This window comes from Phocoena sinus, chromosome 8 (genome assembly GCF_008692025.1).
Source record: "Phocoena sinus isolate mPhoSin1 chromosome 8, mPhoSin1.pri, whole genome shotgun sequence".
NCBI classification, from domain to species: Eukaryota; Metazoa; Chordata; class Mammalia; order Artiodactyla; family Phocoenidae; genus Phocoena; species Phocoena sinus.
Genome location: NC_045770.1, coordinates 20,341,594 through 20,357,531, shown reverse-complemented (window position 1 = coordinate 20,357,531; position 15,938 = coordinate 20,341,594). Strand labels below are relative to the sequence as shown.

Below are 15,938 nucleotides of genomic sequence, written 5' to 3'. Positions count from 1 at the left end.
CACCCAAAGAAAATCAACATCAACCTGTTAGTTTATGTTCCAGGCTTTTTTCTTTGGAGATAAAGATTTTTCTTCACAGAATCTGGATCATGCTATATATCCTATTTTACTGTGACTATTTATAGTTTGAGATTTCTCAGTTTGAATCCCTGGTAAACCAAGTGACTACTGCCCCTTAGTTCTAAGAGAATCAGAAAGAATAGTTTCTTCTCTCAATTTTATCAATGTCTCAGTGCAAAATCTGAGCCCACACTCCATAACCACATCATATACAATTCAAAAATCAAAAAGCTGGATTTAAATTTAACTTAAATTGTAACCAAATAGCTCATTTTTTTGTTTCTTCAGATTTAATCATTCTTTCTTGCATCAAAAATAACAAAATTGTAGGGTGACATTAACACATGATCGTGAAACAAAAATGTGTTTCATTTCATTAGTCACAGGCTACATATCAACCAGCTGTCGAAGCTAAAAATATGTCTTAGTATAAAATTTTGTAAAATACAAGCATTTAAGAATCACTTTGAAAGAAATGTGACTTCTTTCAGTTTCTAACAATCCACTAGAAGCTTTGAAGAAGAAAATATCAGCACCTCTAAACCAAAAGAAAAAGAAAGGTGGTGGGAGGGGAATTCAAACGAATTTACTGATAATCGATATCACATTGTTTACATCTTATCAGGAAGATGTAAGGATGTTACATATTAAGGATGACAATTTAATGCCACCTCAGATGTAAACAAAAATATAGAATCTAAGAAGAAAATAAAAGGCCTGAGATAGAGATCAAGACATCAATAATAAAAGGTGTACGTTTTGTTGGGGGAGGAGTGGGCCCAGGGGATTGGGCAATAATAAATATTCTCACAGCTTTTCCTCATCAGTTGTTGCAGAGATTCTGCCAGGGATAGAGTCTGCAGCCATGTCTTCTCAACTCTCAAACATCACACTCAGGTAGCATGACACAGATACTCATCTCCTCTGGGACAGAAACAGCAGACAGACTTCCATCTCTGGTCATGAGGTCATGTGGCCCAGAAATCATGTTTCAAGATAAGATTTGCTACCATGAAATATTTGATTACAAAACAGGACCAGCTGAAATCTAAACACTGCAACTGGATTTCAGATGTAGTTACAGCAAATGAGAGAGATGCAAACCTATTTCAAGGGTCTTAGAAACTCATAAAATCATATAAGAATAAAATATACTTCACTGAATTCTAGAAAAGAATCACAGGCTCTCCTAACTCCCAGCCCAGTGCTCTTGCCACTACATCATTGTGCCAGGCATCAATATTATCCTATGATAGTCCCTTTTTTTGAAATAGGAACACTGGGGCCTAGGAGGAAACATCTGATAGGGAAAGATTTCAAGTATTTTTCGGGATTTTCATTTCTTTGATATATACTAAAATTAAATTTTGAAAAGTAGTTGTCACCCAGAGGCACAGGCTGTCGTATAGTTTTATTGTCTCCCATAAAGCCTCGCTAAATACACATTTATTGAATGAATCTTTAAATTCACAAGTAAAAATCTACTGCACTATAAAAATGTAAACTCACAGGTAAAAATTTTGGGTCATTCAATCACTAAAGATCATGAAAACATCAATTCATTTCTAAATGCCAACACAATGGATACTAGTGAACTAATTTGAAAGAATCATTGTGAACAGCCTTAACTTAAATTCAGAGTGGATTCCAATCTTATTCTACTGCACATATTACAGCAATTTTAATCTGCTTGCTCTGCTACTCAAGGCTAATAAAAATTAGTAAGGCTATCTATAGGGCAATTAATTTTCTCCTCGAATAAGAACTTCCAGTAAGGGCAGGAGAAATGATTAAAAGAGAGAAAAAGAAGAAAGAGAGAAAAAAGAAAAGGGAGAAGACCCCAATCATTTCTTTTGATTACTACATAAAGTACCTGGCATACATGTAATAGGGCTCTAGAAATGGAAAGTAACTTCTTAAAAAAGTAATGCTCAGACTTCCCTGGTGGTGCAGTGGTTAAGAATCCAAGTGCCAATGCAGCGGACACAGGTTCAAGCCCTGGTCCGGGAAGATACCACATGCTGCGGAGCAACTAAGCCCATGTGCCACAACTACTGAGCCTACGCTCTAGAGCCCGCGTGCCACAACTACTGAAGCCCGCGTGCCTACAGACCGTGCTCCGCAACAAAAAGCCACTGCAATGAGAAGCCTGCGCATCACAATGAAAAGCCTGCGCACCGCAACGAGGAGTAGTCCCTGCTCACCACAACTAGAGAAAGCCCACGTGCAGCAACGAAGACCCAGTGCAGCCAAAAAAAAAAGTAATGCTCAACCACTTGATGTCTATTCAGCCCTGTTACATGAAAGAACAATTAACCATTGCATGAAAACATATATTCAAGTGATACACCATATGGTATAAACTTGGAAGTAAGAGGAGGCGTGAAAAGAATATTGAAGAATCCTGAAACCAAGTTTCTTATCCTAGGACTAACCTTTGTCAAGTTACCACCTCTCTGAGCCTCAATTTTTTTCACCCATAAAAAGAAGAGATCATAAACTTTATGATACCTTAAGTTCCCTTCCAAAACCATAATTCTTCCCATTGGTTAAATGGTAAAGGCAGGGATAAAGAAGAAAAAGAATATACAGTCAGTTCTATTGTAACACTTGTTTTGAAAATGCAAATTTGTTCCAACGCAATTGATATATTAGGGAACAATGTGAGCACAATTCAATTTCTGTGTTTGCTTATGTGTCATTTAATCCACAAGAAAAACTAGATGAATCCAGAAAATTACACCCAGTTGAACCAATCAGCCCAGAAATAAACAAAGTGCATACAAGCCCACACTCAAATTATCTCCCAGCTTCTTCCATTCACTGCCTGTTATGAGCCACACCCATTCATATCATCCATATTTGGTATTACAGCTTTCTGTCATGTTTCAAATAACCCTTATTTCACAAGCTGCAGCCCTCCCAATGCCACTTCAAGAAGCAACCTGAGGTCTTCTTCAAGGTAAACTGCCATGTTATTGTAGCATTTATGTACTTTTCACCATTTAACATATATAAAACTATGCCACGGTTTTTATTAGGTTCCTATCTTTTTTATGTGTCACTGACAAAGTTTTTGAGTATTGTGTCCCTAACTCCATTTTTCCCACAAGCCTTGTGGTTTTCCACACAATTATCTTTGGCAATTGTATATCACGTTATAGCAGAACTGACTATATTACTATTTGGGAAAAAAATTAATCAATGACCAGTTTTATTTTTTCAAAGGTAACAGATGGAAAAGCTTCCTGAAAATCTGCTTAAGCATTAAGTCAAAGTCAGGGAAAAGTCTTTATCTGTAAGATCCCTCCTGAACGCGTGTTTTTTACCCCAAACTTCATCCACTGACTAAGCAGCTCCCACATCAGACACCAGATTTGGAAACAGAAGGTTATCATTCACCTTGAAACAGTGAACAAAAATTTGGATTTGTCAAGAAGTAAAGAGGAGACACTGAATGTACCTTCTAAATTCAGACCTTGATTCTGGCAGAAAATCTTGGCAGGTACCATTGAATAATACCACCTGTTCAATAGCTACTCAGTATCTATCATGAAAGAATATGCAGCAAAAAAAATATTATTGCTGCAGTATAGTTATAACAATACAGTAGAAACCAAGAGCCTTTACAAACACTCACTCCTAATTCTTGATAAACTCAGAGGTAAAAAAGCATAGGGAAATACAGGAGGCCATGCATGTTTCTTAGTTTCCACTCAGACTAGGAATAGGAGACAGACCACACCATTTAGCATTGGAGCCAAGAGTTGGCTAAAACCTGTCACTCAGAACCAAAGGGCAAATAAAAATAATGCTGCTATTCAGCATGCTCAGGAAAGACAGAGAACATAATTATTTTGCCTTTGTGAATGAACCCATACTTAAAACCAGGGCTGATACCAGAAGCAACAAACATAAATGTACTACAACGTGTGCTCTCACATTTTGGCCAAATGTGAGACCAAAATTATTTGGTCACTAGTCTTGATCCTGGCACCATTTCTTAAAGAACTACATTATTTTTCAAAATAATTGAGATTTTTATTTACATACGTATACATATATGAATGCAAGAGAAAAAAGTGAAAGAAAAAACCATCAAAATGGTAACAGTGATTCAATATTGGGGTAATTTGATTATAGCTGATTTTTTTTATTGATAGCTTTCATTATTTTACACAACTGTTTATTACTTTTATCATCAAAGAAAAACAAATACCTTTTTAAACAGTTAACTGAAAGAAATTAATCCCTGATCATAGTTTGTGTGGAATTCACAGTAAGCCATCAAGTGTCTCTTTCCAAAGTGTCAAAGGTGAGTGGACTGGATTTGAAGGGCACTTCCCCCACTATGCAGGAAAATCCAAAGAGAGAAAGGTGTATGAGCACAGTGACAGACACTACACACTCAGAACACATATAGGACCTGTTTGTCCCTGATTTTACCAGCCAGCATTTTGGTGACTCCTATAGGTATTCTAGAAAATCTTCCCCTTTTGGGTAAAGCTAATAGAGTCACTTAAATTTAACAGTATCTGGTAGTGGAGAACATGGAAATATGATCTAACCAGAGACAACCTGTGACCAAACCTTAAGAAATGTACAACAGGCCACTGTAGTTTTTTTTTAATTGAAGTATAGGTGATTTACAATATTTTATTAGTTTCAGGTGTACAGCATAGTAATTCCATTTTTTCTTTGTAGATTATATTCCATTGTAGTTTATTACAGGTATTGGATATAATTCCCTGTGCTACACAGTAAATCCTTGTTGCTTATTTATATATAGTAGTTTCTATCTGTTAATCCCATACTCCTAATTTGTCCCTCCCCACCCCCACTTTCCTCTTTGGTAACTATACATTTGTTTTCTATGTCTGTGAGTCTATTTCTGTTTTTGTATTCATCTGTATTATTTTTAAGGTCCTATATATAAGTGATATATAGTATTTGTCTTTGTCTGATTTACTTCACTAAGATTAATATTCTCTAGGTCCATCCATGTTGCTGCAAATGGCAATATTTGGATGTGTGTGTGTGTGTGTGTGTGTGTGTGTGTGTGTGTGTGTGTGTACCACATTTCCTTAAGCCAACTGTCTGTTGATGGGCACCTGGCTTGTTTCCATATCTTGGCTATTTGTAAATAGTGCAGCTATGAACACTGGGGTGCATGTATCTTTTCATATTAGAGTTTCTGTGTTTTCCGGATATATACCCAGGAATGGGATTGCTGGATCATATGGTAAGTCTATTTTTAATTTTTTAAGGAAGCTTTATACTGTTTTCCATAGTGGCTGCACCAATTTACATTCCCACTAACAGTGTAGGAGGATTCCCTTTTCTCCACACTCTCTCCAGCATTTATTATTTGTAGACTTTTTTTTCGGACTGCATAGGTCTTCATTGCTGCATGTGGTGGCTACTCTTCCTTGAGGTGCTCAGGCTTCTCACTGCAGTAGCTTCTCTTGTTGCAGAGCAGGGGCGCTAGGCATGCAGGCTTCAGTAGTTGTGGCATGCAGGCTCAGTAGTTGTGGCTTGCGGGCTCTAGAGCACAGGCTCAGTAGTTGTGGTGCACGGGCTTAGTGGCTCCGCGGCATGTGGGATCTTCCCGGGCCAGCGCTCGAACCCGTGTCCCCTGCATTGGCAGGCAGATTCTTAACTACTGCACCACCAGGGAAGTCCCATTTGTAGACTTTTTGATGATGGCCATTCTGACTGGTGTGAGGTGATACCTCACTGTGGTTTTGATTTGCATTTGTCTAATAATTAGCGATGCTGAGCATCTTTCCATGTGCCTGTAAGCCACTGAAGATTTTATAGCCAGCTTTCTCTCAATATCACTATCTCAACAATGATAAATATTCATCTCTCAAGTCAGAAATCATATATAGGCTAACTACTAGATACACAGCACTATCCTAGCCACTATGGTGAATACAAAAGAAATAAGGTGCAGTCATTCTCTCCATAGCACTCACAATCTGATAGTGAAAAATATGACATACACATCAGAAATATTTAAATAGCATAAGACAACAAAATTAAATGGCTAAATGAGTTATACAGATAAATATTTAAGGCATTTAAAGAAGGACACTGCCCACTGTGGACTTTAATAGTTGGGAAAGGCTTCAGAGAGAAGGAGTTTTGATAGTATAAGAAGGTAGACAAGGGAAGTCCAGGAACTGTCACCAAGATAAGCAAAGTCACTGGGATTGAAAAAGCAACACTGAATCTGGACAGACTGTAATAAAAATCAAGTTGGGAAGCAATAAAATTAATCCATCAAATACACCATTATCAAATTAAGAACATATGTGGGAAAAACTATGTACCAGACACTATGCTATATATGACAGAGATATGATATCCAATCTCCTATTATTTCTTCCAAAAGTAGGTATGGTTATTCCCACTTCACAGACAAAAACTGCAATTAATTAAACACAGATGTTAACTAATTTGCCCAATGTCATCAAAGTAGGCAACAGAGTTGGGACTAGAATTCAGGCCTACTTGACTCCAAAGTCCATGCTCTTTTTTTTTTTACTACCCTATACTATCTCTTCCCAAATTACAGCTGTGACAACAACACTCTGAATTTATTATATCCTCCCCCTATCACAGTGTGTTCTCCTACCCTTCTGACTATCCAGTGTCCCCATGGTGATCCCCTGTACATCAAAGCCTGCTCTCAGGAGAATATCTGCAGCTAAAATAAAAATGACTAGCAACAGAACATACTGTCCAGGGGTATTGTCACTGTTACAGGAATCAGAGGCTTAAGTTAGAAGGAAGCTACAGGATAAGTCACTTAGTGGAATACATGTGTCACCTTCTCAGGGAGCCAAGCCAAGTTTGTATTTTATCATGCCCATTTTCATAGCTTATAAGCGAAAGCTCACACAGTAAGAATCTCACTCATAAACCCTGAGGGTCTCCGTGGAAGTATAACCTGCCCCAGTCTGGGAGACAAAAAGCCAGCTGTGGCTGCAGGTTTGCTTTGGAAGAGAACTGAACGTCCTGATATTTCACTTTAAGTATATGACATAAGAAAATCTAAATGAAATGTATTTGACATTTAAATTGTTAAATGTTTCTTAACAGATAGGTTGCCAAAAAATGTGTTTTCTAATAATTCTACAAAATAGTCCTTTACTGTCTCTGGGAACCAGGAACATTATCTTTATTGCTCTCACCTTTTCCACAATCAAAGATTTTACAGGTATCAAATGACAAAAGTGTCATCTTTCGAAGGAACTGAAATAAAATCCACATGGGATCTCCGAGTGCGTAAAGATGAGTGGGTAGAAGAGCACGGCCCTGACAGATATTGCTTCATGGACTCAGTGTGAGAACAGCCTTCACTGACCGTCCACTTGCTAAAACCAGAGTATACTAATAGTTAGGTCAAAGGTCCACCTATAACTTGAAAGTTCCCCATGAAGCATTTTAATGGACCAAGGAGTGATAAGAGCTGCAGAATGTGTTTCAAGATGATGATTTGAATTAAACATAGGAAATTTTCCAGCCCAGTTTAGAAAATATGTTGAATTATATATTTTACATAGAAAATAAAGGAGGTCATTTGAAAATAAAAATGATACTGTTCATCCTTTCTCAACAAAAGTCGTTATATCCCTCACCCTAAAGAAATCACTTTCTAAGAAAGTCCCATTTCATCAATGCTCTATTATGTATGCCAACAGATTTTAAGGGTAGAACTCTTTTCAAAGTAGTAAAAGGAGAATAATGCCCTTACATATCTGGATGGCTCCTCTAGGTTCTGGTCATTCATGTCAGTAGGAACAATCCGGGTGGCCAGTGGTCCCTCTGCGAATGGTTTTGGTAACTGGCCTCTGAACTCTGATGGAATGAACTGAAGCTGCCAACTGTCAGAAACACAAATAAGGAGAATAAGAAAAACACAGGGGGCTCACATTGCCAAATGTACTTGAAATACACAAGCAAAAAAAAAAAAATTTCATGTGAAAAACATTTCACTTGGAGACAAAATGTTTCTGCTAAAACCTCAACCAGAGAGAATAGAGACAGAGGTCACAATTCAGTCCAAAATCGTTGAGAAATTTTCAACTAGAGGTCTCTCAACCCATTTCACCAACTCTTAGCAGTGAAATCTGCAATAGTGATCATACCATCAAAAGAGAAACATCAAAGTTATTGCCAATTACCTGTGATCAGAGGGACTTATCAAAACTAAAGCAAATTCATCAGGTGTGTAGAGAAAAGAGTGAAATGTAAGAACTCACTGTGGGAAAAGTACTTTGTTCCCGAGTAATCCTCAAAAGTATCTTTAGTTGTGAAACTATTTCAAATGTAAAAGGCAAATGCTAAAGTTAATGCGTAAAAAACAAGTTTTAATTAATCATTAATGACTGATACAGGATCTTTATCAATCAAAAGATACTACCACCAGCTAAGCTGCTGAAGCCAGTCCCCAAATGGAGCAACATGACTCATCTTAACCTGACTTCCCTTTTCCCTAAATAGGACTCTTCTCTGTCCAAATGAGGCAAATACAAGGGAACTCAGAGCCTATGCTATCACATCCAACAACAGACAGCATTGAGGAAAGTGGTACCGAGGTCTTCGCCACAGCTTTCCCAGTGTCCATACATTGGTAGAGAATGTTCACTGCTGTCGGACGACAAACATGTCTTCTCTAAAAACACTCTAGAAACCTAGAGTCTCTAAACCACTTTTAAAAGTGGATATCAGTTCATTATAAAAATTTAAATATGGATCCTCAGGAAGAGCCACTAGCAGAAGCCCTGAGCCCAAAATGTCTTCAGACGTCCCCAGACCTCTGTGGTTAAGGGCAGTGCAGGGTGCATTACCGGACACAGCACTCATTCTACCAAACACAGGCCATGGGTGCTCAGCACAGTTCCCACAGCTCTCTGAGATGGAAAATCATTCAAAAACTCGTGAAAAATCTAAAATGAAGGAAAAATTAAGAAGATATTGCCACAGGATTGCTATTTTTACACCTTGATTTAATACTCTGAGAATTAAAGGGCAACTTACTTATCGGGCAGAAGGAAGCTGCTGGGAAATCGATACCACTCTTTTCCTACACAGACATTAACAGGTCGGCCTTCTGGGACAGTGTGGATGGTTGGGTCTGTGGCAATTCGGTGAAATTCTGGATACAAATCAAGGGGCCCATGATACCCTGGAAGGGAGAAAGGTTTGTGAAAGCCAAAGGTGAGGAAGATGAGATTCTGACATTTAATTATAATGCATGTTCATGTCCCACTGTGATCCATGTGAAAGGTACACCGCAACCCCAGCAGGAAGCCCACTCTACGGTGTAAAACACCTCTACAGTTAGGAAGATGATTAAAGCAGAGGCCCTATTTTTGCCAGAAATAATTTGCTTTCTTGCCCTTCTCTATACCCTTCCACCTTTTTAATTTCACGTTCTTTGAGCACAGTTCAATATTCTGGATCCAAATAACGATTATAAGAAAGAATATAATCATGGGACTTGAGCCCCAAATTTGCATCCTAAGTTTAAGGCTTCCTTAATTCATCCTTTAAAAGGAAAAAAAACATTAGTAGGAATAGAGAAGACATTTATAGTTAATCACACTAAAAGGAATTCTCAATCTTCTCCTCAAACCTAAGGTACAGAATTCACATCCCAATCTTATTATTTTTTTGTTTTTTTGTTTTTGCGGTATGCGGGCCTCTCACTGTTATGGCCTCTCCCGTTGCGGAGCACAGGCTCCGGATGCGCAGGCTCAGCGGCCATGGCTCAATTGGGGCCAAGCCCCCAATCTTAATATGAAGTCCATAGGTTCTCCCTGTAGAAAAGTCCTCCCCCTGCAGCTTAAACTGAATTGTATTAAACAATCATGGGGGGCTTCCCTGGTGGTGCAGTGGTTGAGAGTCCGCCTGCCCATGCAGGGGATGCGGGTTCGTGCCCCAGTCCAGGAAGATCCCACATGCCACGGAGCGGCTGGGCCCGTGAGCCATGGCCGCTGAGCCTGCGCGTCTGGAGCCTGTGCTCCGCAACGGGAGAGGCCACAACAGTGAGAGGCCCGCGTACTGCAAAAAAACAAAAAAAAAACGCAAAAAAAACCCCAACAATCATGGGTCAAGCAAAACCAAGGAATAGTGCCTTGTGAGTACGGGTTAAGATATTCTCAGTACATCTACCTCTGAACAGTGCCACAGAGCGAGAAAAAGATAAGAGCCCAAACAGGAAGAGTGTTCCCAACGCCAGCCAATTCGATGTCACAGTATAGTGCTCCAGGCGGTATCGCTGAAACACGAAGTGGTAACATTTCTAGAAGGAAAGAAAACTTTATTGAAAAAAGAAGATACACCTTGCAAAATATACACAATCACAAGACACGACTGAGAGGAAGAAAGCAGAAAAAGAGGTTCTACCAAGGGTCTGAGCAGTAGCAAACAGTGAAATACCCACTCCAAATTCTCACATTAAAGCAAATTCTGCTAAATTGTCTGTAGATCAGCCTAGCCAGAGGGCTTGCCAAGAATGAAATCTCACTAGCTTCATAGGAAAATCATTTGGATACTTCCCTAATGCTTAAAGTCCTAATAATTTATTTTTTTTAATATTTAAACAAAAATGCTTTTCCTAGGTTTTTTTGATATATGAAGTATCTCAATCTATTCTGATATAACTAGTTATTAACCTTCACTTTCCTTACTAACAAGTTTTCATCTAAGTTTTTAGCAACTGACAAAATGTCTCATGACCAAACAAAAAGAAAAAAGAATTCCTCACATAGAATATTAGGAAAATTCTGTTAATTATCTGCTAAACTACTTCACAAACTAGATGAATATCATTAACAATATATACACACCTGCATGAGTTCTGCAGCCTTTGAACACCTTCCCATGAGATTTCTGTCCTCCCTTCTTTCCCTCCTAGACTAGAAACTACTTTTGGAAAGCAATTTTGCAATACATAACAAGTGCCATAAATATGTTTGAACCCCTTTCATATTTTCTGGAATCTCTCCTAAGCAAACAATCCAAATACCTAAACAAAGATATTTACCCTAGCATTATTTATAATACTGAAATAAGTGAGCAATCTAAACTTTAACATAAATTATATCTAATCATTATATATAACCAATTCAGTATATTATATATTACATAATAATGTTGTATATTATATCACCTTAGAATATTATATTGCTATTAAAATGATGGGTACAGATATGGCAATATAGAGAATGTTATAATTATATTAAGAGGGATGTAAAGTTACATGAACCTTAGATTACAATCATAATAGATTGTTATATGATCGGCAAAAATGCTAGAAGGAGATTTTGTTAGGGTAGTAGGACTGATTTAGAAAGTGGTAAAAGAAAAATTATCTGCAATAAAGTTCAGTTACTTTTATAATTAAAATTATTTTTTAAAACTATCATCCTAACATGGATGAGCTTTAAAAACATTATGCTAGGACTTCCCGGTGGCACAGTGGTTAAGAATCCACCTGCCAACGCAGGGGACACGGATTCGAGCCCTGGTCCAGGAAGATCCCACGTGCCGCAGAGCAACTAAGCCGGTGCAGCACAACTACTGAGCCTGCACTCCAGAGCTTGTCTGCCGCAACTACTGAGCCCACGTGCCACAACTACTGAAGCCCGCGCACCTAGAGCTGGTCCTCTGCAACAAGAGAAGCCACCGCAATGAGAAGCCCACGCACCGCAATGGAGAGTAGCCCCCCGCTCGCCACAGCTAGAGAAAGCCCACGCACAGCAACGAAGACCCAACACAGTCAAAAATAAATAAATAAAATAAATTTATTTTAAAAAATAAAAACATTATACTAAATGAAAGAAGTCACAAAAGACCACATATTTTGTGATTTCATTTATATGAAATGTCCAGAATAGGCAAATCTACAGAGATACAAAGTAGATTGATTGGCTGTTGCTTATGGCTCAGGAGATATGGGAGGGGGGCTATGACAGCTAAAGGGTACAGGGTTTTTGAGGTGATAAAAATGTTCTAAAATTGACTGCAGTGAGGCTTACATAGATCTGTGAATAGCCTAAAAAAGACTGTATCATACACTTTAAATGGGTAAATTCTATGGTTTGTGAATTATATCTTAACATAAATCTGTTAAGAAAAAAACTAGAAAAAAACTATCACCCTAATTATTCTTCTGCTAACTGCAAATGGTAGCAGAGGTTAAAAAAAAAAAAAAACAGAGTCTGGCGCTTCTGAAGCCATAATTACAGAGATATTCAAGATTAGTTCTGACAGGGAATTGACCTGGACAGGTTTTAAGCCAGGATTACAAAGTGTCCCACATTGCTAACTGCCTGATGTAATCCCAAACACTTGAGCCAGTTTCATTCAGGTCTTGTAGTGGAAGAGTACACATTCCATTAGCTCTGCTAATGGAGAGCTGTGCTATGCTCCATTAGCATAACCGCTCCATTAACCGTTCTGTGCTAGGCCCATTCAGTGACTTAAAAAAATTCCTTTCATAACAATTGGATTCTTATTGGCAACAGAGACAAATTAACACACAAATTAACACTGCAAATATGTAATCAGCAAATAAGAGTCAATGCAACATTTAAGCAATCAGTACATAAAGCTTTATAATATCTGTATCAGGTGTAATGTACAGATAAAATATCTTAGGTGGAAGCATTCTGTAATTTGCCTATAAGTTTTATGAACGATTTAAAGTGAAACAGAATGAAGCAGATATACATTTCCCTGAAACTCACCTGAAGTGCAGAAAGGGCCACAGCACCACAGAGACATACAAGTGGATATACAGGGAAAAGAAATCTCTCCTCTTTGTGAGGCTGGATGAAGAAAATTATAAACCAAATATACATTGGAGCCAAGGTAAGCCAATATGGGTGGCCTAAATTCTGAACTGTAAGACAGAAAAATATCCACCTTTCACCATGTTAGAACAAAACAGCATGTTTAGTTTCAATGTTCTCTTGACCTCAAACTGGGATGTATACCCTAGGGCATCCAATAAAATGTTTCAATTCTTGTACTCACACTTTCTCTGATATAATAAAGGAGTAAAGTAGAAAGAGGTATATACTCCTTAGCCCTCCCAAGAGGTCCAACATTTAAAGGGAGGCACAATACTGGATTTAGCTAGAACAGGTGAATGGGTAATAGAGCTTAATAATTTCTACACTGGATGAAGAAAAAACAGATTTCTCTTTCTAATGAGCCCTGCCACTAAGATTAAAAGTTCCTGAGATCAACCAAAAGCATAACATAAATTCATTTCTTGGATTTTAATTCCTATGCTCTGTTTACTGCATTAATCTTACTTATACACCAAATGGCTATAGATCAAAGAAAAGGAAAAAAGTAGGATTCTGAAACCCATCACTGGTTTTCCTCAAGCTATAAATGACTGAGTTTGTCTCAAAGCAAATATAAAAACACTCTTAAAGGAAGTTTACTGATCAAGTTTTCTCTCCTGTTCTGCAGTACCCATCCACTCTGCATCGCAAAATTAAAGCCAAGATGTACTTAAAAGCATGTGAAAGAATTAAAGGAATTTAATGAAAACTAAGACCTAAGCACCTACTGGAAGGTTCCTGTGGTTAGGTACATGAACACTGAGTGATAAACCTGCAACCTACAGCAAAGGCATCCCCTGCTGTGCTTATACTAGTGACAACAAGCAGTGCGCAGGAATCACTGGCCAAGGGTAGATAGATAGCGCCCCCTGGTGTCCATTATGTCTACACTGAGCAAATTTAGATTAAAAGATCAGGGTTGTCATCAAAGCCCAACTTAGCAATGTTTAACTGTGCTCCGTAGTTATCCGTGCTTTTGCTGAAACTCTTTAGGAATAAAAATTCTTGAACTGCAATAACAAGCTTATCTTTTAAACTTTTCACTCTAAGATTTTATCATGAGATTTTAGGTTATAATTTAGGACTTATACCTTTCCAGGAGGTATTTTAGGTTGGAATTTTCTTCATCATAAGAAAAAATCTGTCTTCTATAAGTAAACAATCTCTTCCTCTTCTGTATCTTAAAAGCTAACGAATACATTTTAAAAATATGGCCTAAAATTTTGAAATGTCCTCTATAAAATGTACAAAATTATAACCAGTTGTACTACATGATGAGATAATGGGTAATTTCTTTCCTGCCTCTTTATATTTTTCTACGTTTTTTCTTTTATTATTTTTATTTCTTAATGTTTCCTCTTTTGAAAAAGTATTGTTTCCATTATAAAATACAAAAATATATAAAGAAAAAAACAGAAGAAAAGTACTAAAAAAGTATTTTAAAAAGTATAAAGGAAAGCCCCTAGGTAACCTAAGGATGGGGACTAGTTGCTAGGTGGACATGTGGATACATTACACACTTTTAAACCAAAATTGGATTCATACTTCGGAGAACAGCTTAATATACTATTTTTATTTTAGTTTTACTGTTTTTATACTTACATCACAAGCATTTCCAAATTTTCCACAAGCATAAATATTTTTAGAGTCAGGGAAAAAGTTACTTTTCAAAAAAAAAAAGAAAAAATGATCCTTAAGAAATACAAGGAATGGAGGAATACATTAATACCTCAAGGGGACAAACAGCTGAATCCAAATGTGGGACACTATGCAAGATGAATGACCTGGTTTCTTTAGAAATCTCCAGGAGGAAAAAGGTGAGAGGGGGAACCTCTAAAAAAGCTTATGAAACATAACACCAAGTTCACTATATGACTCTTGTTTAGATCCTGCTTTAAACAAACAAACTATAAAGAACTATAAAAATTATAAAAAGCTATTTTTCAGACAATGTAGGAATCTAAATATTACCTGGGTATTAGATGATATTAAGAAATTACTGTTAATTTTGTTAGGATAATGGCATCACGGTTATGTTACAACGAAAGTCCTAAAACAAAACAAAAGTGACTCTGAAGGCTGCTTTCATATTCTATGAACACAGTGAAGTCTTTATAAACCATTAATAGAAAAGCAGAATGGGGAATGGTACTGAGGGATCATATCGCATCCAAATCAGACTAAAAATTCTGAAGTTAAATCTCCTTCCAAAGCTCAGATGCATTTCTGCTCAGATCTGTCTTCCATAAAAGAAACTATGGGCACTACATATCCAGAGCCATGACAACCTGAGAGAACACTGGCTGCGCAATACAGAATCAGAACAAGCATCAAATTTGGGGGAACCTCTATATGGTTTAGTTTTCAAATTTTTGGTTGAATTTCCCAGAGAATGTTTGCCTCTAGCATTGATTATCTTAAGCAATCTTGCATGCCAACACACAGTTCTTTAAAAAACAGAAGACCCATATAGATAGGCTTATCTCCCAAGATTTTATAAATGTTTCTGCCTCCCCAGGTGGTTCTGTAAATCATACAGACTCCTCACTTGCAATTATTAACCAAACTTTCACACAGGTTAACAACATAAGTTAAATAATCTACGAACACAAATGGAAAATGCAATAAACCAACCATTTCCATAGGAAGAAAATGGAGAATAAAGTAAGTTCTTTTTCACTTCTTGGTACCCATTGTTACTTCTCTTCCCTCCCACACCCCACCAAGTCTATCATCTGTTATGCCACTCACCATGAAATCTCTGCAGTAGGTATTCCATAAGAGAAGTCAGTGGTAAGACCAGGAGAGCCAAAGCAAAGACTACATTGAAATTCAGAAATCCATTAATTAAATAGAAATACCAGGGCTCTGTACCTGAGGGAGATAACGAGATAGGAAATCATTAGTGGATGCCTCCAATACCTATTACAACGCTTGACTCATACTGTTTTTTGTTCAAGTAATGTTGATGATCCAGTGCCTCATGTGTATGAGAGTCCACAAGCC

The 15,938-nt window shown here is 37.6% G+C and overlaps 1 protein-coding gene across 9 annotated transcripts in view; it reads right to left on the bottom strand.

Annotated features, from left to right (window-relative positions):
• ALG9 (ALG9 alpha-1,2-mannosyltransferase) overlaps window positions 1-15,938 on the bottom strand; it is a 96,939-nt gene that overhangs the window by 54,310 nt on the left and 26,691 nt on the right. For 7 of the 9 annotated variants that reach the window (XR_004351104.1, XM_032640244.1, XM_032640243.1 and 4 more), the window contains 5 exons: window positions 15,684-15,806; window positions 12,825-12,979; window positions 10,246-10,375; window positions 9,109-9,256; window positions 7,823-7,952 (listed from right to left, as the gene is read on the bottom strand). Coding sequence is in view for 8 of the 9 variants with exons in the window: in XM_032640244.1 (XP_032496135.1) it covers window positions 7,823-7,952; window positions 9,109-9,256; window positions 10,246-10,375; window positions 12,825-12,979; window positions 15,684-15,806 (686 nt within the window). In the remaining variant the exon portion in view is untranslated. Of the gene's footprint in view, window positions 1-4,181; window positions 4,410-7,822; window positions 7,953-9,108; window positions 9,257-10,245; window positions 10,376-12,824; window positions 12,980-15,683; window positions 15,807-15,938 lie in introns of those variants that run through there. The other 2 variants (XM_032640246.1, XM_032640247.1) reach the window with 2 other exon arrangements.